Source organism: Syngnathus floridae, chromosome 2 (assembly GCF_059516105.1).
Source record: "Syngnathus floridae isolate MCC-2025c chromosome 2, RoL_Sflo_1.0, whole genome shotgun sequence".
Lineage (NCBI taxonomy): Eukaryota > Metazoa > Chordata > Actinopteri > Syngnathiformes > Syngnathidae > Syngnathus > Syngnathus floridae.
In genome coordinates this window covers 20,858,035-20,880,179 of record NC_142414.1, presented here as the reverse complement: position 1 = coordinate 20,880,179, position 22,145 = coordinate 20,858,035, and the positions used below count along the sequence as shown (strand labels likewise).

Below are 22,145 nucleotides of genomic sequence, written 5' to 3'. Positions count from 1 at the left end.
GTTACAGACTGGACAATAAATCCATCTTTATTGCCAGGATCCTCATGAACATACAGTGCTGCCAAGAGGAACGCTACAGAACTGTGAAAGTAGACAGAAATAATCAAATATTTGGAACAAATTGGTAGAGTAGCTCTGTTAGTGCTTGTGAGAGAAGGCTTAACTGGACCTCACGTCCCACCAATGGCTTAGTGGTGAAGTACATCAGAAATTTGCTTCATGGTTTATTAACCGCTAAAAACTAAGTGCTGTAAGGTCTCCCTCAGAAATGAAGCTCTCAGACTCAGATATATTCCATCAATCTAAAGAAGAGGCAACCATTTTTGCACATGTAGAAAAAAATTTATTCTTGAAGATGAAGGTACGATTACATGAAGGTATTTAGAGACACTTCTTTGGCGAGTAGCAAACATGCCAGTGAGGTGGTTTCTTTTTTTTTTTTTTTTTTCAAAATATGGATTGTGAATCCTGTGAGATAAATCTAAATGTTACAGAATGTGATCATGTTATGTTCATGTTACTTTGTTAAGTGTGCAGTTGAGCTTCTTTGTTGTGAATGATGTCTGAACATGCTTTGTCCACTTCCATCTCATGCTTTTAGTGCTACCGTGGATGCTTTTTTTATTTGCAAGAATAGCCCACACTGGAAATTGACTTTCAGATGTCAGTTATTTTGGAACCTTTAAATCTGAAATAAGTCAGCTGCATTTTATTGCATATTCTCATTTAGTACAGAGGAAACATATCAGCAGCTTACCTAATTGTTGCATGGAAGGCAAAATTAATTTTTTTTGCCTTTTTCAATCCGAAAAGAAGAAAGGAGACCTGAAATCAACCGTTGACATGCCATGCCAGAATGGTTAAATAACCGGAGGAGCTTCTCTTGGGGGAAATGCAGGCTGAGTAATGATCTGCAACCTGCGAATTTTAGCTAATGTCTCTAAATTGGCTGACTTAATCAAACTACTATTCCATTCACATAATGGCGCATACTAATCGCATTATCATCTTTCATGTTTGTTTTTTGGAAAGTAAGTAACAAAACATTTAATAAAAGGACATATTTTGTTTATCTTTTAATGTGGGAGGAAGGTGTGGACTCTTATTTGTACACAGGTACAAATTTAAGACTGGTTGCAAGCACCGACCAGTCCAATGTGTGATCTGGGTCTTGGACAAAGTCAGTTGAAGATCTAGCATGCCCAAGAAACTAATCACATTACACAGGAAGGAAAATGGGTGGATGGATTGTTACATTTTGTTATTTTTCTCCTGTCATCAAAAGTGATTTGCTTTCATTTGTTCAGCCGTATTTTAACAGTAAACTAGTTTCTTGATCCTGAACATGACAGACCATACCATTTTTTGGGGGGAAGTGAAGTTAGAAAAATGAATGAAAAATGAAAATATATGTTCCTCTAATCCTCCTCCTCTTTCTTTTTTAAATCTGATGTTTGTCCTGAATTGAATTCTGTTCTTCCTTGCTACCATGTGTTTATGTGGGGTGTTGAATAAGTGTCAGGGTTTGATTAAAAGTGAAAATGTACACAATGAAATAAGGCTGAAACACACCACATTGTGAACAAAGTTGTGATATGAATTCTTTCCTGATGCACTAACAACTTTGCTTTCTACAGTATGTGTAATTACAAGAAATGATGGGCAAAATAATACCACTCATCAATTTACCCTTGAGTAGAGAACTAGATACAGTCAGTACACCTCATTCCTTTTAAGTGTGGAACACCCTATACCTTGAAGGTTTAACGCAAATAGAAATAAATATTACAAATGAACGCAGTCATTATTTGTTCTATTTATGCAACGTATTAAACAGGTGTTAAACTCAAGGCTGGGGGGCAGATCTGGCCCTCCCTTCCTTTTATGTGGCCCGCCAAGACAAATCATGTGCGTCGACTTCATGTTTCTTGCTAAAGTACCAAAAATTGCAAATTGTCTTTTTTACTTTTAATAACATTGCGATATTGCAAGCATTTTCGCTACCAACTTCCCTTTTAAAATAAACTAAAAAGTAGTAGAACAAACTTGTCTTTTAATAACATTGCGATATTGCAAGCATTTTTCACTACCAACTTTCCTTTTAAAATAAATTGAAAAGTAGTAGGACAAACATTCTTTTGACAGGCTTCTGATTTCAAAACTACTCATTCATGAATTTGTTGTGTATATGTGATAGTAGAAGAGGCCCTTCAAGGGAAACCATAACTACGATATGGCCTCTGCCAAAAATGAGTTTTGCACATCTGTATTAAAACATTCCTTGTTGTGTTACGGTACATCCCAGACAAAAATAGTGTTCGTTCCGAGTGCATATTTTGTCCATGTTCAGTTGTAAATCACCAGGTCAAAATTATGAGCAATATTTGGTTCTGGGTCACGTGACCATTTTGGCGTCTTTGCCAAGCAGGGCAGAGGTGGGCAGCGCTACTTGAGTCCGGGCCACCCTCTCTCCCCACAGGAGGCCTCTCCAGTGAAGGACAGGGGGGAGGGGGCGTAGAGGTCCGAGTCTGTGTCGGATTCGCCCTCTGCTAGGAATGGCCTCACCTTGGCACAGAGTGGAGGAGGGACTCCGGCTTCAGTCCCTGCTATGGACTCTCCTCTTCCGTCGCCACCGGAGCCCAGAACGAAGGACGCCCCGAAAAAATCCTCCTTGGCCTGAGAGATGCTGAAGCCACTGAAGGAGCGCTCCAGCTCCTCGTGGTCCACAGACGGAATGGAGAGGGACGTGTCGCTACCAGCGTTGGTGGCGTGCTGCGGGCGCCGCCTCTGCCTCCGGTGTCGTTTCCTGCTGAGAGAGCCGCTTTCTTGGCTGGAACGGTCATGGAGCGGAGCGGGCGGAGGGGGAAGGCGGAACAGTCGGGGGGAATCGTTGCCACAGACGGGCGAAGGGGTATTGGCCACGCTGCTGTTCCACGCCGGCTGGCTGACGGGGTGCTGCAGCTGATGCTGCCACGAGGTAGAAGGGCGACTGTGACTAACAGTCGGGGAACCCACTGATCCCGACACACGCACATCCGATAAAGGCTCTTTCTGCTCTAAAGACCCATCATTGCACGAGAAGTCCTTCATCTCTCGTTCTTCTTTCACCATCTCCTCCTTCCCCTTGTTCTCCACAGGGCTGTGGTAAGGCGGTGCTGGATAGTGTTCTTTGGAGTTAAAAAAGGCCTCCGTCTCAGAGCGAGGAATGCCCATGCGTTGAATATACACATGGACCAGAAAATCCAGCTTTCTGTCCATGCAGACCACCTGCAGGCAGAAGCAAAGCACACACACCAGGAGAAGCTTCGAAGGCTCCGACCGGAGCTGCCGTCCTCACCTGTTTCTCAACTTTGACCAGACGTCCCATCATGCTTGGGTCCTCTGAAGACTCCGCCTCACCTTTTGAACCTTTACCCACTATTTGGTCAACTCTAGCATTGGAAAATGTCAGATCTGAGGTTACAAATACTTTACAGTCCTGCATACAGTAAAGTAATTGGTAATTTGTGGGTTTTCTGGTCTTTGAGAATTCCATAAGATCATCTCGTAGTGCTGTCTAACATATGCCCAAATTTGGTGATTTTTTTCTAAACTACGGATTGTTTTATTGGACAGTAACAGTGGTCATTAAACTTCAAGTTAGCCAAAAAAATGTATGGTGTTGAGTGACTATTTGTTCATGTTTGTATAACGAAAACTCCACAAAGACTACCTTAGAAAGAGACAAAATTGTACTTTTGCATGGTAAATGTATGAAAACAGCATTTAATTTGACGTTGTCATGCTGATGATGAATAAACTGATGACAAATAACTGAACTACAGTGGAACCTCTAAATTCAGATCCCCCTTTAGTCGCACAATTCATACTAATGCTAAAAAAGATTCATTCACCGCAAGGGGGCTTTGCTTTTTTCTGAAATGTTTCGTGTGTGATGGGAATCGGTGATGATGGAACTGAACTTACTGCGATGGAGTAACATGAGAAGGGGCGTGAACAGATTCAAATATCAAAAGTGCATTAGACTAATGTCTCCCTCAAACTTGTGTCACCATTATGAATGCTAAAATTTGACCTAAACAATCGCACTAGAGTTGATAAATATTTGCTGATGATGACTAGTAGGGGTTGTTGGGCATGAGATTGTTTAGTTGACCTTAGGGTGATGGTAGTTGGGTAAACTTCTATCAATTCATGACATTATAAATAGTCGTTGATGGTGCTAGCGCACTGGTCTCCTTTGACGATAAAGTTTCTGAATATGAATAATTTATGCTTTGCCAGCAATGTCGAACAAATCGCTGTCCCTTTGAGGTTCCACTGTATGTGAAGATGAAGTGAGCATTTCCAGAAGAGTGATGTGTTGATCTGAGATGTACATACATGCATGACATGTAAAGTTCAAAGTTTACCAGTCACTGGTTGGTTAGTTGTGAGTGAGAAAAGAGGGCCCTGGCCCAAAATGCAGTACGATGCATGCAACATGTTCTCACAAGAATTTTGTAGGGTATCGAGTAAAAAAAAAAAAAAGGATTACACTTTAGCGATAAAACCTCTGAGCATAGTATATTATCATTATTAAAAACTTAAGTTTAGTTGGCAACTGAGTTAGTACTCTTTTGAAAGGATTAAAAATATACTTTTTACGTAATCCCTAAAATCAAACCATTTTGACAATTTGTACAATGTCAAACAAAATGAATGTGAGAACAGGTTCTTGCATACGTATTTGTGATTTCATGCGTCGGTAACATTGAACCCTGACAGGGGGCTTTTTTTTCTGTCTCTCCAGTTTGACACCAAGCAAAGAACCCCCCCTGAGTGAAGCCACAGTCACATGATTCGAGATTGCTTTGATTTTCGTACACATTCATCTTAAGTGTTACTATGCATTCTCTATCAGAATGAAACAAGAGTGGCTTGAACTCAAAAAGGGGTCTTTCTGTCCATACTAATAATATCAGTTAACTAATGTAGCAGTTTCAAAATTGAGGACAATGCTTGCAAAATGGTCAGTCTGGATGTACAAGTCTATTGACCTAACCTAGGACTTTCAGTGGACTTCTTATGGCGAGGTGTTGATGGGGGAGGGGCCCCAACAATCATATCTATCCTGGCAAGGCACACAGAGACGATATGAGCGCAATCCAGAAATGAAGCCATGTGGGAAATTAATCTTCGCTTTCAATATATTCCGTACACAAAATGACATACAGTGAGTCAAGTCTGCATGAAAGTGCATCGCTGGCATTGGGCGGAATCCTCGCATCTCTAAAACCATCACTTTTCAGGTAACCGAAATTAACCAAGCCGTTTTTAACACTCAAAATTGGTCAATAATTTGTTAATTGACCAATAATATAGATTATCTGGGAATAAGAGGATTCTACCCGACAGTGACGGTTTGTGTTTTCTTTTCGGAATATACTGAATGTACTGCTCATGGAAGATCTTGAGTGGACAGAAACATGACTGCAAACAATGTTGCAATCTGAGATTAAAATTAGCAGATTGGATTTGTTTTACATGTGATTGATGTCAAGAAGTGAATACAACACATGTCTGAAACAGGCAGTATGGCTTATGCGCACATGTGTGTGTACAGCAAACAAAAGCATCATCATCACTTCAGAAAGATATTCACTGCTGTTTTAACGAGAAGAGTCAACATTTCGTACTCTACATAGCACAACCCGAGTGATGCTTTTGTGCATAATTCTTCAAGGGGACATTCAGCCTGTGTAATGAGAAGATTATCAGGTTTGCTCTAGAGAATAAAACATGTGCTTGCCTGGACTGTAAGTTCTTGATGCGGGTCAGCATATCCAAGTGACCTGCAGAGTACTGTTCGATCACATCCATGACGTCATATGGTCGTAGGCTCTCCTTGAATCTTCTTTTTGACACCATGAAAGTCATAATACTGTGGGAAGACACATATTTCATGCTTCAACATACCGTGTCTTTGTTCTATCTGTACTGCCGTGTGCGGAAAAATCGTAATATAAAGAAATCCGTCCATCCAATGAGCGATTTCTTTAAAACATTTTTGTGCAGGTGCATGCCAAAACTTCCCCCAGATGAAAACTGAACGTGACGATAACATAGTAGTGGAAACTCAGAGTAAATGTGAGCTCTTACCATATTGCTCGTATTGCAACCCTTAACCCTGGTGGCAATTCCTGAGCGAGAAACTCACAGTGACAACTCTTGTCGTCGCCAATGTCCTCTCCTGGAAAGCTGGCCTCTACAGAAGAAAGAGAAGGACACTTTCAGAAAGATGACATTGGCCCTCCCATGACCTGTGTCAAGAGAAGAAGCAAAGCATAGCTGTTGCTTTTGTCTTTGACAGAGAAAATATGCAAAGTGTTTGTGAGCAACATTTGTTGGCTTTGTGAAACAGAATAAAATCAGTGCAGAATCAAAGGAGAGTACAGATGATGTGAAGCTTTGTTGAAACCTTTGACAAGTACTCTGAAATTATGCTGAGTATTGATTCAATTCAGTTGAGCCAGATGGTGTTTTGATGGATTTTGTGACAGTAAGGCAAAGGTCTCTAGAGTCGACCGCTGTTGACGGATGCTAGTAAAGTGAGGACTCTTCATGCAAAATGGCGACTTGGGCACTTTTGGGGGCATTTTCCCTTTTATCCTGACACCACTTGACTTGAACCCACAATTAATTTACTAATCTACCATCAGTGGCAATTTGTTCACTTATCCCGGCAAATTTAGTGGTGGCTATAGATCCCAAAATACAGGGGTAAAAAGAAAAATAGAAAAAAGGGGTTCATGTCAAGTGAAAAAAAATCTCAGCAGATTTCAGCATGCATGTTTTTCAAATAGATGAAGCTTGTCTTGACGACTGTCCCCCCCCCCCCTATAAGCCAACCAAAAATATCCCATTGTCTTACTTATTAAACCTTCAATTGCTGCAAGGAGAGAGAAAGGAAAGACATGGAAAACAATTCATTATGGATTCTGGTCAGAACGGCAGTAACAGACAAATGTTACTAAACTAGCTATTAAACCTGAAAAATTGCTTGCTTCAATTCAATTGACCTTGTGTTGCTACTTATGGAGTGTGTGCCATTGCCACCTGGAGGCAGAGCTGAAGTAGTAGTCACAACTCCTTAGCAGTTTTATGAGTCGTTCTTCATAGAAGATATAGAACCTGCGTGTATTGTTATATTACCTGTTTACGATTGTTGCTCCACCTTTTGTGTTCAAATATTTGTTGCTTAAAGTGTTAGACACCGTGACTCTGATGCTTTTCGTTAGTCAGTCTAAGGCATTTTTCATTGGACATTTATTAACTTTCCCAACGCAAAGTTATGTGGTTGTTTGAAATGTGCAACATGTACTTTGTTTAAAGTACACTTCGACTGGGGTGGCAATCTTTTGCTTGTTGTGAAGTGAAATGACTTGAGTGGGATGATCTGGATTCATAACTTCCCCAACACTGTATTCTTTATCCTTCTGTGACATCATTGTTTTGTTCCCAAATTCTAGAGGTCTTGGAGATTTCTAAAGATACAGTCTAAGACCTTTCTGAATGAACGTGTATATTGAGATCCTTTACCCTCTGAGTTTTGTCGTGAGGCGCTGCCTCGGACTCTGAAGGAATGCTTGGGTCCTCGGTTCTTCTCCGTAAAGCTCCAGCTCTTGGCGACCTTGCCAGGGCTCACCTCAGCACCATCTTCTGGTCCAGGAGACTGGTCTTTCCCTTTGGCCAATGGGGGCTTGGAAGGACTGGGGAACACCTTGTCCTTCAGGCTCGCCTTCCGACTAGGAAGACAAGAAATAGTCAGCCTTTGTGAAAATAACTGCATGGCATCAGTAGGTTAAGTAACATTTTGTGAAGCATAACAATATACGTGTCCTTATCTTCTTGCTTGTTTAAATGTTAAAAGTATCACACTGGTGTGACACTTACCTCATGGGAACCTACAGCAGTGGAATCCATGTCCTTATAGGAACACAGTGGGGCATTCAGCAGAGCAGGCAAGCAGCAGGAAGCTACAAGCAAGCATGCATGGGAAGCAAAGTGCCATCTCAAAAAGATGAGCGGTGGAGTCTCTGCCTATGTGCAAAAGGACAACACAAATCATGCAATAAACAAATAAAGGATCATATTCAATGTCCTTTGTGAAAACAAGAAAACAAAAACAATCAGTCAGAAGATAGTCAGCAGTGGCAAAGAAGCAGCAAGCAACGAAAATGCTTTAATTACAGAAACAATTCAAATGAATATTAAATACATTCGCTTTGATAGAGCAGTAATATGTTTCTTTGTATGGTTTCTTTCCAGATAACACAGAAATGCTTCAAAATAAAACAATCCCTTTGCAATAACTGATTCTTTTTGGGTCACTGTTGAAATACGAGCAGCTTATGCTCCATGCTGCACTTGCTCTTAGAACTCCCCAGCACTGTCAACTTTACAGATGCCATGTCTACTGTGCAGGCAATGTGTGGCATAGTTCCATTTATTATTCGTCCTGAGTTGAAGAAAAGGAGGCGTATTTTTATGCGCAGTTGGAATGATTATTTCTTGATATTACTTCCTGATATGCTTCTTACTATTTGAAAAAAAATATGCTTCTATATGACATAGCATGTACATATATAGTACACAATTTTTTTTAAATTTTTTTATAAAAATATAGAGTTGAAGATGATTAAAAACCTGCCACTTGTGATTATGGATATGTTTCTACTGCCCCACAGTGAAAGGATAAACAAAAGAAAAAAAACTCACGATATCTTAAACAATAGATTGGCAGTCAATTATGAGAAATTTAAAATTTATTTTTATGTATTCAATAACTGAGGTATTTTATTTACAATTAAATCGCTGCCTAGCTTTTTTTTCACTGCAGCACTAATTTGTGGAACCAGTGCTGCAAATAGAATTTAAAATATGAAAAACTTCCTTCAAACAGAACCGACTATTTTCACGTGACCCAAATTCATCACACCTACAAAAAAAAACATATGTTGACGGCGGGATTAGAACAGAGGTGCGGGAGGTGACACACAAACTTGCAGTGCAGTGGGTAATATTTGTGGAAGAACTATACCTAAAAGTTCTCGGACAGCAACCACAAAGTCTGTCTTTGTGTGCATTCTCATTACTGGAGCAGTAGAAGAGACAAAAACAAAGCAGCGGCATGTGCTTAACTGTGTTTGTAATGACACTTTATTGTAATTATCATACCTCTGTGAGCATCAAAACACCAAATTCCATTTTTCAACATTTTTGTGTTTTCACTCTAATGCCTGCAGTCACAATAAAGTGTTGATCGTATGTCATCAAGCATGTTTCCTTTGTCCAAATGAATGTGTGGGGGTGGGGCAAAAGATAAGCAAAGCATTGAAAAGTGTTTAAAAAAAACATAACACTTTTTTTCCTGTGGTGATGTTGAATGCTTTGCTGTCAAAAGTCAGTTTAGGAATGGAATGTACTAGGGAAGCTGTGAGCACTCATCCCTGAGCATCACATATGCAAATGCAGCATGACCATTCTTGAAGGAGGCATTTGTAACGTACAACCACACCCATGGCTGCCAACAGACACACGCACGCACACACTCCCTCCAAGAAGAGTGGCTCAGCAGCAGCTAAAAGCAGAGTTGACGAAAGGCCAACAGGAGAAAAGGAAAAGACAAGAGAATCAATCATATTACCGACCTGGGAGAGGTTTCTGTTTGGGACTCCTTCCTGTGAGCAGAACAAGCAAATTTCTAAAAAAGTAGCAATATACTCTAGAGACGAAGATTGTAAAAGTTGGCTGGGACTAGCAGACAATTTAATCAGACGAGGATGTATTTGAAGCAGCCTTTATCTGGTTGTCTTTGAAAATCGGGTTGAAGTAACAACAGGAATGATAGCAGGCACACCACGGGGCAACTTCTAGATTTTGCTATGCATTCCAATTCATAAATGACAGAAAGCAAGTGTTCAGGCGAACCTTTGAAGACAACCGGTAAAGTTAAGAATTATTATTATTATTTTTTTAAACATTATCATTCATAGTGATGGAATTATAGACACCCATGTACTAAATTTGAAAGCAATGAAAACTGTAAATGGGCAATAATAACAAACAAAAAAAACATCACAATGAACATTCAATATAACTTGTTGTCAGTGTCATTACACACAGATCAAGTTAAGTTTATTTTAGTTGTCCAGTTAACAAAAGGTGTATGATGTCTCTGACCTATATTTTGTGTTTCTGTTGAAAACCGAGATCTGAACATATCCCAAATAAACCATAACTTGTATTCCACACGTGAAGCAGACCTAAAAATCTAATGTTTCGAAGAAAGAAAGAAAGAAAGAAAGAAAGAAAGAAAGAAAGAAAGAAAGAAAGAAAGAAAGAAAGAAAGAAAGAAAGAAAGAAAGAAAGAAAGAAAGAAAGAATTTTTTTTTTTATTGACATTGGAATACAATGTCTTTTATTATGTTGGCTACCTCATTTAAATGTGTGAGGGTCAAAATATTAGAAACCGTACTAATTTTAAGAGTTAAATAATGCATAATGCTTGTGTTAGCTCTATTCTGACATGATTGATTTACGACTTCAGCGTCGTTCATCATTATTAATTACCCCAAAGAGCATCAGTCTCTGTGGTGATCGTACCTGAAAGACCTTCCTTTTAGATTCCTCAGCAGGTCCAATTGATTCAGAGGCGGAATTAATCTAAGAGGGAGAAAGACACTTGAAACATTCAGCTTTTCTGCAAAAACATGTTCACTTCCCTGCTGAGCAAAGGTTGATTTGTGCCTGCGGGTGCTTTTTGCAATCAGTCTGGCAGTTGACTTTTGCTGCTCATCATCTTCATTTACAACGTGGATGAAATAGAGGACTTCTAAGCAGAACAGAGATGCTGCAATATCCTATTGCGGAATCAAATCTCGGCTGTAAGAGTCACTAAGGCATCTTATCATGGGACAGTGAAAAGCTTTTAAAGCAATCTACAGGCGACATCAGTGATTAAGAAGTATTTCAGAAATGTTGCAGAGCTGTTTTTCTAAAATGTGTATTTTAATCCAGACTACAAAGTAACAACAATCTCTTTCAAAATAATGCCACGGTCATAACTTTTCTCTTGCACTAAAAGAAGCAAATGCCTCAGAAACTCTTTGCAGATGTGCTGGTTGACTGTCGGGCTCACATTGAAGGCGAAAACTTTGGGTTTGTGCTTGTGACATCAGTCCTGGAACTTCTGCAAGAGTACATTTGATTGAATGATAGCCTACCTGTACATTGGGGTTGCTACAGTCTGCTCATAAAAATCCCAAGTGGATATCAGATCCGTGCGGGAAAGGTTGGTTGCATAAAACCTCCATGCAGCCTGTAAGAGGAAGATGTGGCACAAAATCAGAGCGGCTGACAAGGACAAAAGAGCCCTGTAAAGCATCGCTACGTTCAAATGGGTACCTGGATGAGGCTTGCTGCGGGATTGCGTCTCTTTTCAAAATGTTTCTGCCTGTGCTGCTCTTGAACTTTGAGGGCAAAACCAGAACCAAGAATGCCCTGCAGAGGATCACAGTGGATTTTTTTTTTTTTTGCAGTTGTAAGTAATAAATGATGTTTTATTTTATGTAATGATAGCATATAATGTCATTTAAACTGAGCAAGTATGTTTATCATTTACTTTCCCTGGAGTTTTTGAGCTTTAGCTTCTTGTGGCTTTTTTTGCAACAATTTGTAAAGGAAGGAGAAGAAAAACGTAAGAAGGTCATAAAACGTTTTATACAGTGGAAGTTGGAGTAAGCCGACATGGTAGTAAGATGCTAGAAGTTACTAGTCCATCATTTGTTGAGATGCGACTGGAAAAGAGATGGATAGATGAATGGATGGATAGTTTACCGTATTTTTTTTAACATAGCTATCCTTAAAACAGATAAAACCCCTAATTGAGTAAAAATAAGTAAAGTGAAGATTTTGTTTCACAGCCCAAACGTGTCAACTGAGTGCTGACATTGCATTGCAGTGTTTTGTTTTTTTTCACAAAGGGTACAATGAACCCGCATAACTGCTGACTCTGACCTCTTTGAATCGGAGGTAAAAAGCTGAGCATGTAATAACGAGTAACAAATACATGCGCGGTCGGCATATAACACCACAGCGGAGATTTGCGAATGTGAAGGGGACAGAACTTGAGAATATGAAGTCTCTTTGTGAGTTCACAAGAAAAACACTAACAAAACTGAAAACCGCTCATGATGCAATGCAATGGGCCCAATTTTACCGTCTAACTTGGTATTTCCACAAATGCATACAAGTAGAAATGGGTGTTGGCGACATTGTGGGTGTGAACACTGCCAGATCACTTCCTTGTCAGTTAAATAAGCTTCAGTAATTCTTTTTAGTTGATTAGAAAATTAATCAACAGCTATTTTGATGATTGTTTAATATTTTTAGAGACTTTAACTTAAAAATGTCAAAACTACATATCTTATATTTTCAGCATATCAAGAGTCAAAATGATCATATTTCTGTCATCCTCCCCAAAGGTAGACTGATTATATGTGTGCTTCGTAAAAAAGTAAGACCCTTTCAAAGATTTTTGGCACAGCCTAAACCATTCACTGAATCATAATCATTTTATGTTTATGCATTTCTTTGCGCTTTCAATTTTAATTTCAATCCTGTCTTTGAATAATGAGATATAAATTAAAAAAATATTTTCAGTCAGATTCCTAGATCTCTCATTCACTGAATGATGCAATTGACAGATAAATGGCTCATTAGAATAATCGTTAATTGCAAGTCCTTGGTGCTAACAATTTATTTCATTATCGGAGCAAAATTCAGCCCACCTACAGCTGAATACAAAAGAAAAAAGCCGGTTCAATAAGAACAGTGGATCTCAGTGATCATTTTCTCGATCAGAGCAACATTCGAAATCACCCTATTACTAATTGGCGACCAGTCCAGGGTATGACACGTTGGCCATGACTCTAATCAGGATCAGAAATATAGAAGCTGGATGAACACACTTTATATACATCCTTGGACAGCAAGTAAACCAAAAATTAGCTCAAGTTGCATCACCATAAGAGATCATTTTGTATTTTATAACAAACGAAGCACACACAGTATGCTACTTACGGCAGGAAGTGCAAAGAAGGCCACGCCAATCATACTGAAGGTGGCCGCCAGCAAGCGCCCATTCCAAGTCTGGGGAACTTTATCTCCGTAGCCAATGGTGGTAAGAGTTATCTGGGGACAGATTTGAAAAATATATAGCTTCAATGAAATGTGGCATGAGATGCTGAAAAGAATGAATAAATAGGTTTGACCATTACTATGACGGAGAAGTACGGAGAAGTCCTACCAGTCCCCACCAAAGGGCATCGGCATAGGTCTCAAACTCTTTGTTGGACTCCTTCTCCACCGAGTAGACCAGGAATGAAGCCAAGATGAGACACAGGAATCCGATGTACCATGCTGTGATGAGTTCCTACACATACAACCCATGCAAGATGTCCTTTAAATGACTTTTTAATATTGTGTTTTCACATCTTTGTATATTGCATTATATTAATTTAATAACAAACTGGAAAAACATAAGTATAATATTTTGTGGCAATGGCAAACATTACCTCCATTTATAAATGTTTCAGGTTACAAGAATGTTCATGGAACCAATTTTGTTACTCGAGGTTCCACTGTATTTCTTAAATGTCTTAGAATATTCACCCATCAGCCCTTGCTCCTTCCCACCACCTCACATTAACACAAAATGTCTTCTGTGGGTTCTTGCTGCCTTTTAGAGCCCACTAATAATTTACTTTTAAGACACATTAACCAGCACAGGCCACACGACCGTATGTGAAATATGTCAGTAGGCGGCTGATTGAATGATAATTATAATTTGGTACAGTAATAATAGTAATGACAATCCAGCCATCCATTTTGATGATGATTATATTATGCTTAATAATCATCGTCAATACTGATGAGTGTATGATTGCTGTCCACTAACTTTTTTCCTTTGCATTTCAACGTGCAAGTGGATGAAAGCATAATGACAGGATCATTGCATGAACCAGTGAACAGTCAAATCTGATCCCAGCCCTTTATCAAAAGATTTTACAAAATGAATTGAAACATTTCTCGTATAATAATCAAATGTTTAATCATTGCAAAGTTTGATCCGGAAAGGAATGGTTACGACTGACATTTTTTAGGGTAAATCAACATTTCACATGGTATGTGCCCACCTTGCTGTGGGCGTACACGACTGATCCAAGCAGCTTCCAAGTGCCCCCTCGGCGGTCCATACGCAGCATGCGAAGGATCTGTAAGAACCTCAGACTCCTGATGGCTGACGTGGCAAAAACATTGCCTTGAGATCCAGCCGCCAGCACAGACACCGAGGCAACCAGCACCATCATGTCTGTCGAGAGTGACATGCCACGCTGAGCGCCATTATCCCAAAACACACCGACAGAATCCAAGTTGACCTTTGACATGAATGTTCCTCACCTATGACACAAAAAGGCTTCCTGGCAAATTTGAGCCTCCCTCTCCATCCTCTGTATCGACAGCAGCAGCCAGCAGCCCATATCCTCACAATGTACTCCACTCCAAACACCACGATGGTCACGATTTCCTGTTGCAGCAGAAATAAAATGGCGGCGTTAGCGCTTTGAATTAAAGGGGTGCACAATTGTGTTGTGCGTTAAATGCTAAAATGAATACCCACCAGGATGTACAAGGCACTCTCTGAGCTATTTTTGAACTCTCTAATGGTGGCAAAAACTGAGAGAATGAGACAGGAAAAGACCAGGAGGAAGCTATAGGAAAAGACAGGAAAGAGCACAGGAACAAAATATCATGAGTATGTTTAAAAATACTATATTTGTTAACAAAGCTCAAGAAAGCAAACTGTTCAAAACATCAAAGAAAAGGGACAAGGGAAAATTAATTGCCCGTATGTGGGAACCAATCAAAATTATTAGTTGACTTCAGATCCAACTCTGTGTTTTGGTTTCTGTGGATCAATCTAACGCAAAGATTGATTCCTCGAATGTGAACAAAACCAAATGGAAAATGAATGAATCATGTCTAGGTGGTGCTCTGACTGTTCTCGTTTACAAAGTCTGGCCAAGTAGCTCATTAAGACTGATTTATGGTAGCACAAGTGAATTTGCAAAAAAAAGGAAGGAAGATTTTGGATGAAAAAAAGGCTGATTGAAGAAAAGAAGATCGATACAAGCTTTTGGTTTCAGCAGTTTTCATTTGGATTTTACGCCACATCTACGACCACAGTTGAAAATTATCAATACAAATCAATCAATGAAATGAATTTGGAGCAAGTACATTATGGAGTTCAAGTCACTCAAGTAATCAAAACATCATTTGTGCAACCACCTCTTCCTGCCCAAAATGACTTCCTGCTACCATTTCATTGGCTGCACGATAACTGAATTATAAGAGCGCGAGACACAGCAGGACATATCCTCAGGGAAAAAGATCTCCTGGAAAGAATCCAATACTCAGCTAATGGAGAACGCCTGGAGAAATTTGAAACTGGAACCAATGCAGCAGATGAAATAGAATCTCTAGCACGACCTACATTTATATCAGTAAGGAATAAAGACGGCACACACTACAAGAGCTCTGGATCAGATGTCACATGTACACTGTAGGAAGTGTTTGTTGCAAAATTGTTTGCTTAAATAAAATCCATCAAAATGACTTAATTCATTAATTAGTCAACTAATTAATTAATCCATCTATCAGGGGTTAAATGGGGTCCCTTCGTATGCCCTAAATGATAATCCTCAAACTTTCCAAGAAATTTGGTCCAACACTGGTTCTATAGACAAAAATTGTCAAAGCTTAGTCATTGAAGTTTCCTTTAAAACATGGACTGAAGTCTTTTGTTGCAGTGACTTGCAAAAGAGTGAATGAGAAGAAACAGTAGAATTCGTGTTGTTGTGGCATGGATCTCATTTGTGAGTCACGTCAAAGTGCATTTTCTGTTTTCGTCAGGTTATAGTGAGGTCATCTTCCGTACTGAACATCTCATACATCATTGATGGCCACTGTAGTCACAGCTTGCTGGCTCAAAGACAGCCCTTACAATGTGTGAAAGAAGCTTTATTTTGTCTTGCTTTATGTTTTGTTTTTTGTTTTTTTATTGATGTGGTCTCGTTTTATGACTTTTCCTGTTATTAGAATGAGTGGGAAAATGTTTTCACATTCTCTCTAACTCACATGTGGCGTATATTATATGTGTAGAGTGTTTGTTCTGGCACAATTACTCACGTGAACACCTCTCACTCCAGGCTGAAAAGCATTACTGCATTATGACCATTAAATAAATCTAGTTAGCCATCCGGCCATGTAGGCCTACTACTAATGCTGTCCATCTGAAGCGACTCTACCGGACTAAACTTCTGCATTCCTTGGCATTAATATTGCATAACTTCAAATTTCTGCAACTTAGGAAAGTTGTGTACAGTTCATCGTTTTCCCCTGACTTCATGGGGAGCAGCTTTTACTTTATTCTATTGTGTTGCACTTTTCTTCATCAGAGTTGGTCTTTTCCATTTTTACAGGGTTTTTTTTTTTGGTGGTGGTGTTGGGGTGCAGCGATTCACAGTAATATAGAAATATATAGAATTGTGAGTATTAATCAATCAAGTGTCTGTTAATGGAAGCAGAAAAGTGGGCATTTCTTGCTGAGCTGCAGATCAAGCACTCAGCATTACATTGCATGCTCGTCTAAGCTAAATATAGACTGCTGCGACAAACTCGAGCTGAGGAAATCGGTAAAGTGAGGTCGGTTGGTGGGTTTGTCGGGCCCAAGCGTCTTACATCACTAGGATATTAAGAACATTTTCATGAAAATTACACTTTATTTGTCTCATCAAGACAAGAACGCCAACACAGACACAAGAATGACTGTTAGGCTGTGTACTCATTTACTAGTGACCATCATAAACATTTGTGCAGGGTATCAAAACCAGATCTATACAATAGCAGTTTTGGGCACCCTGCTTTTGGGATATCCATCACTGTGGTTGGATACCAAGAGGGTGGAGTTAATACACACTCCACTTGTAATAACAACCACAAACCATAGACAGTCAAGATGTACTTGAGTAGTGACTAGCAAGCACTACAGCTTGTCAACTTTCAACCTTAAGGGAGGACAACAAAAAAAGGAAGTTTCTCTTTCATTGTATTGTTGAAAGGTTCCAGGTTCGGACTGCAATAGTGTTAACACAACTATCTTGAGCAGCACACACCAGCCAACAGCCTTTTTCTTCTACCATTGTGGAAGTGGTAGTGACTCAGATCCATCAGATGATACACCGCACTGAATTTTCCCAAATTGTAGTCATCACTCGAAAATAATGGGCACCATGCCCAGTCACAGGGTAACTGAAATGACCTCTGTTCACATGTGCTGTTTTCCACCGATTAATATTAAACAGTTACATACACTACTGTCTTTTACAAGCCAGGACTCTTAGCTATTGATTATCGGAAAAATGTAAAAATCTGTGATTCTCAGATTTGCTATTCATTGTGTTTTGATGAGTCGCAAAATGCAAATTTAGACTCACAAACTAAATAATTAGTATTAATAATTACGTTTTTGTTGTTGTGTGTTCACCCATCTCATCATTTATTAATTCTCATTGATGTTAATTTTGCACAAATAGGTTTGTCGTGTATGATGTCTACGTATTGATTCTCACTTCCTTGGATATTATTTGCTCTGCCACCTGATGCAACAGGGATAGTAAGTGAAACATCAAATTTGACTCCTTCTGTCATTCTCATCATTGGCTGTTTGCAGTAATAGTCAAGACAAGTGACGGATGACACTATGCAGGAAGGAGAAGTGGCACGATAAAAACGTTACTATCATCATACATATATATCACATCATCACATCAGTGCCCAGCTCTCGTCGCCGACCAAAAACAGCAGTAGCCTACTATCCTAAGCACAGAAACAATTGTTCCAGATCAACTGAAGTATGGGGTCTTATCACATTGCAAACAGACTCACTGCATGCAGAGTATTACAAATTATTTTACATTGCTTGATGATGGCATCTTTAACAGCAATTAATTAATGTTCCAGTAAAGTCTGGAGTGATTGCGCTTAATTTTCTAGGGGAAAAAAACCCAAGACTTGATATTAGTTCAGCTTGGGCTGTTTTCGCCCTTGCTGTTTCTAAGCATTGGTCATTGCGATTCAATTTTAAATTACTTGATGCTGGTAACATTCTTTAATATTCATCCTAAATTGTAAAAAATACACCTTCCATAATCTACAATTGAGTTGAAGAGGTTAAGTTTGTGCAGATGGGCTAACCAAAACTAACCAAGCTCTGCATTAGGCACCATCTTTGCAGATAACATTTTTGCCACCATCCTCCGAATAAGTTTTTAGCTGACTTGCTCAGCAAAAAAAAAGTTTAAATTGACCTAGTCCTCAGTGACCTTGTCTTCGAACCTGCTCTCTTTCCTTGAGGGTGCAGATGACCGACTATGATCGTCACTGCTGAGTGAGGTTAGGGTTAGGGTTAGTGAGGTTAAGACATGATCTGCTCCGCGTGGGCTGCCAACACTCAAATTGATCATTTTAGCAGGACAAGCTGGCAAATGATGTTGGATTTAACACTCATATTGACTACTAGCTTCTTTGCTAATGAGAGTTCAAATAGTTGAACCTCAGTTATTGATCGACATGTCTTACATTTACAATCCACAACAGTGACCTTGACAGTGCCTAATGGTGTCTTTGATGATTCCAGAAGAACACGCGTAAGAAGTGTCGACAAAAGCGATCTGTAATGCATTAGGTTAGAAGGTGAAGAGTCCACCAGGTGATCGTGTGAGTAGATTTTGCTCGTCCGTCATTACTTGTTCGGCAGTCTATGCACCCTTCAGCAAGACATCATACTGCTTCAGTGTGGTGTGGTCACTATGGTCAATATTTGCAATACAAGTGGAAAAAAAAAAAGTGTTCGTGCCAGTCAAATAACTTAATGGGATGGGGGAAAAAACCATTTTTTTTTTTATTATTTATGCCTCTAATTTCTAATTATTCTTTTAAAAGACGCATTGACAAGAATAGTCTATCAAAGACAAAAGGTGTGACCGAAGAGTCTTTACAACCATGTGCCCCGTGCTAGCAACATCTGGGTTTTGGTTGACTGTTCTGGTATTACAGTAGTATTTCAAGAATCCAGACAGTTTGTGTGTGCGTATGTGTCTCTGTCTGTGTTTTCCAATGAAAGCCCAGTCTTACTAGTCCTTCAAAGTATGTAAATATTTCAGCAGTAAGGCAGATTTGACTGGCAACTACCCAAGCATGCATTTTCACTATCACAATAAAATCAAAATGTGAGTATTTCCCAAATAATATGTTACACACTGGACTGCTAGACTTTTGTTATTAGGGAAGCCTAAATGCATTAGGCTATTATTGAAGGGGAAAAAAAACAAGGAAATAATAGCTAAAAATGAGAATGGTGTTCATGATTGTCAAATCTACCATCTATATGACCGGAATATTAACCCTAATAAGAGTAATTCATTTTTAGGAAAATGGGAACGCTGTTCTCACTAGCCAAATCCGCTTAACAACAGGGACAGCAAAGAAATTGTCCCTCCATGGAATAAGAAGCTTTAATTGCCCACCGTTGTGCTGTGGCACATTAAGAGAACATGAACGAATATACATACGTATTTTGTTCCAACTGGTCAAGGTTGTCATTGGATGATGATCATATTTTCAAAACTCATGGTGGGAATAGAATGCCTCAGTGCACATGCCAGAGGCCAAGACTGATACATATGGATGGAGCCACTCAGATTGAAGGCAGCGATAGCTTCAAGTGGGCTCTTGCTAATGCTGCTCTCCACACCACAGTGCTTCAACCTGAAGTCAGAATCTCTTGGTTCCAAACAATCGTTCGACCAACTATGCCTTGCTGGACTGACACACAGATGACTCAAGTAGAAGTACAAATACAATATCCCAAAAAACTCTGGCTCTGATATGTACTTTAGGACAAAAATAAAAAGTTAAACATTTATCACTGTCAATTTGATAACAAAACATGTTCCTGGAGCTTTGTTAACAAGAATATACTGAAACCCTGTACTGCATGGTTACTTTTACTTTTTCCAGATTCACTGAGTATATTATCTACACCAGACACTGGTGGCTTTTATGCTCCACCATGAATCTTTCGTGTAGCTGTTTTAATCAATTTTAATTCTTAACATTCATTATCTAGCTCTTGTTCCTCCATCGCCTGAAATGGGAAGACATTCTGGTGGGAGGGGGAAGCACACAGGCTATCCCTGTCAAGATGACCCCCCCCTCACCACACATGCACGCACACACACGCACGCACACACACACACGCACGCACGCACACGCACGCACGCACGCACGCAGATACCCCGGTTGACACATTGTATTATTTATATAGTAATTTGGGGGATTGATTATAAATCTGTCGGTTTAATCTTTTTTATATCGTGGCGTCATTGGCGGAGATTGTAAGAAGTAAGCGGCTTATTTGTACAATGCCAGGAATAGAAAGTAGGTATGACAAAAATGCGAGTAACTGGAAAATCGACTAAATGTCGCAATGACGAACACAATGACGACCAAAAATGATGATACAAGTCAACTTGGCAGCACCAAATCAACTTTTCGTCACTAAATTAATTTATGAGATTCATTCATTCATTGGTGACATTTGTCATCAATGAATGAATGAATCTTAGATTATCTGCTCCTTTCTCTCAAATCGAGCAGAAACGGCACCCCACAAAATAAAAGGCCAAGAATTAAGAAGCATCACTCACACATAAGCGTGGTAGATGAACGCCCATCCCCGCGGTCTTTCCAGCGCATTGTAGAGAAAATTCTGCAGCTTGCGGTAACTGGCGTTCTTTTTGGGAGGTCTGGCTCTGGCCCCGGAGGAGATGCTCGCTCTGGGTCTGCACAGGATGCTGCTGCCTCGCTTAGTGCTGTTCTCCGCTCCCGCGATGAGCAGCGCCCCGTCCCGGCTCGATTCAGGACCCCCCGGCTCCAGACCCACGAAGCCGACTTTGTGCTTCCTCTCGCCGGCTTGAGTTGGGTATACACCGCCGTTGAGGGATTTCTGCACCATCCTAAAACCGGGGCGACTCAAGCGAGGAGTGGTCCGTGGCGTCGGAATGCATCGCCTTGGATGAGTGAGGAGTGTGTGCCAGGGTGTGTGTCTGGGTGTGTGTGCGCGCGCTCGCACTCAATGCTGCGGCCAATGCGGTCCGGTCCGTGCGTGAGAGCCAAATGGAATATTCTCCTCACCCAATCTGCAGTTTGACTTTCACCTCGTCGTCTTCCACTTCCGCCTGCCTGGAGAAGGAGACAGTCAGGAAAAATCGCACATCGCTAAGCGTTCCCTTAAGTTTGCCAGCTCATCAATTAGCAGCTGCCCAAGTGATCAATGTTGCCTTTTAAGGGAATGAATAGAAACAACAAAAAACACATACTATGACTTTTCTCCAGTACAAAGGTCTCTCTTGCATAATATTACAATTTGAAGATGACAAAATACTGAATAGTGAACCAACATTCAGTGCAAGAACTAATTTTATATTAGGGTTGTATGTTGTATGTCATTCCAAGTCTGCAAAAATTATCAGACCTACTGACGTAGTAGCGTTAGACCCCAATGCAAGTGCAACGTAGCAATTTCGTCCATCTAGTGGTGAAATGTGATATTACAACCTAATACTATAGAATCAGTGAAACACCACTTTTCACTGGTATGGCAGACCTTCACTTAGAAACATGATTCTGAACAAGCTGACCGTGTAATGCTAAATATATTTTCAACACTCAATGAGCCCAATAAAACAAGGGAGTGGGCCATTTGTGGCCTGAGGGCCATAGTTTGCCCACCCTTGCTCCAAATCTCACCAGCGTCATGGAAGTCTTTCAATATGGATGTACTTCCTCCAGTGACAGCTGAGCAGTGAAAGCTCCCCCAGCTTTCCCTAATAAAGACATGGACAAAACACACAAACATGAAAACATGAAAACATGCAAACACGACAGAGGAATCCAAAATTTGAATCCCTATCTTCAAA

At 40.0% G+C, this 22,145-nt stretch overlaps 1 protein-coding gene across 4 annotated transcripts; it reads right to left on the bottom strand.

Annotated features, from left to right (window-relative positions):
• Positions 1-320: 320 nt before the first annotated feature.
• Positions 321-22,053, bottom strand: kcnq2a (potassium voltage-gated channel, KQT-like subfamily, member 2a). 4 transcript variants are annotated; one of them, XM_088362500.1, is made up of 18 exons: positions 21,976-22,053; positions 20,874-21,408; positions 14,726-14,816; positions 14,506-14,632; positions 14,241-14,416; positions 13,352-13,477; positions 13,126-13,236; positions 11,449-11,544; positions 11,268-11,362; positions 10,648-10,707; positions 9,693-9,722; positions 7,582-7,787; positions 6,914-6,931; positions 6,142-6,247; positions 5,792-5,923; positions 5,045-5,113; positions 3,338-3,431; positions 321-3,267 (listed from the first exon to the last, which is right to left on the bottom strand). In XM_088362500.1, exons 2-18 carry the CDS (start codon positions 21,179-21,181, stop codon positions 2,446-2,448), a joined length of 2,667 nt encoding a protein of 888 aa, XP_088218626.1. In that variant the 5' UTR covers positions 21,182-21,408; positions 21,976-22,053; the 3' UTR covers positions 321-2,445. The 4 variants fall into 4 exon arrangements, with proteins under 4 accessions (XP_088218626.1, XP_088218600.1, XP_088218609.1 ...); XM_088362474.1 differs by lacking the exon at positions 5,045-5,113; XM_088362483.1 differs by lacking the exons at positions 5,045-5,113; positions 6,914-6,931.
• Between the last annotated feature and the right edge of the window lie 92 nt (positions 22,054-22,145).

Coding starts and splice junctions, on each gene's coding strand:
- kcnq2a (XM_088362500.1), bottom strand. CDS start 21,181: ATGGTGCAGAAATCCCTCAACGGCGGTGTATACCCAACTCAAGCCGGC. Junction 13,478..14,240: donor TCGTGTACGCCCACAGCAAG/GTGGGCACATAC, acceptor TTGTATGTGTAG/GAACTCATCACAGCATGGTA. Junction 3,268..3,337: donor TGGTCAAAGTTGAGAAACAG/GTGAGGACGGCA, acceptor TTCTGCCTGCAG/GTGGTCTGCATGGACAGAAA.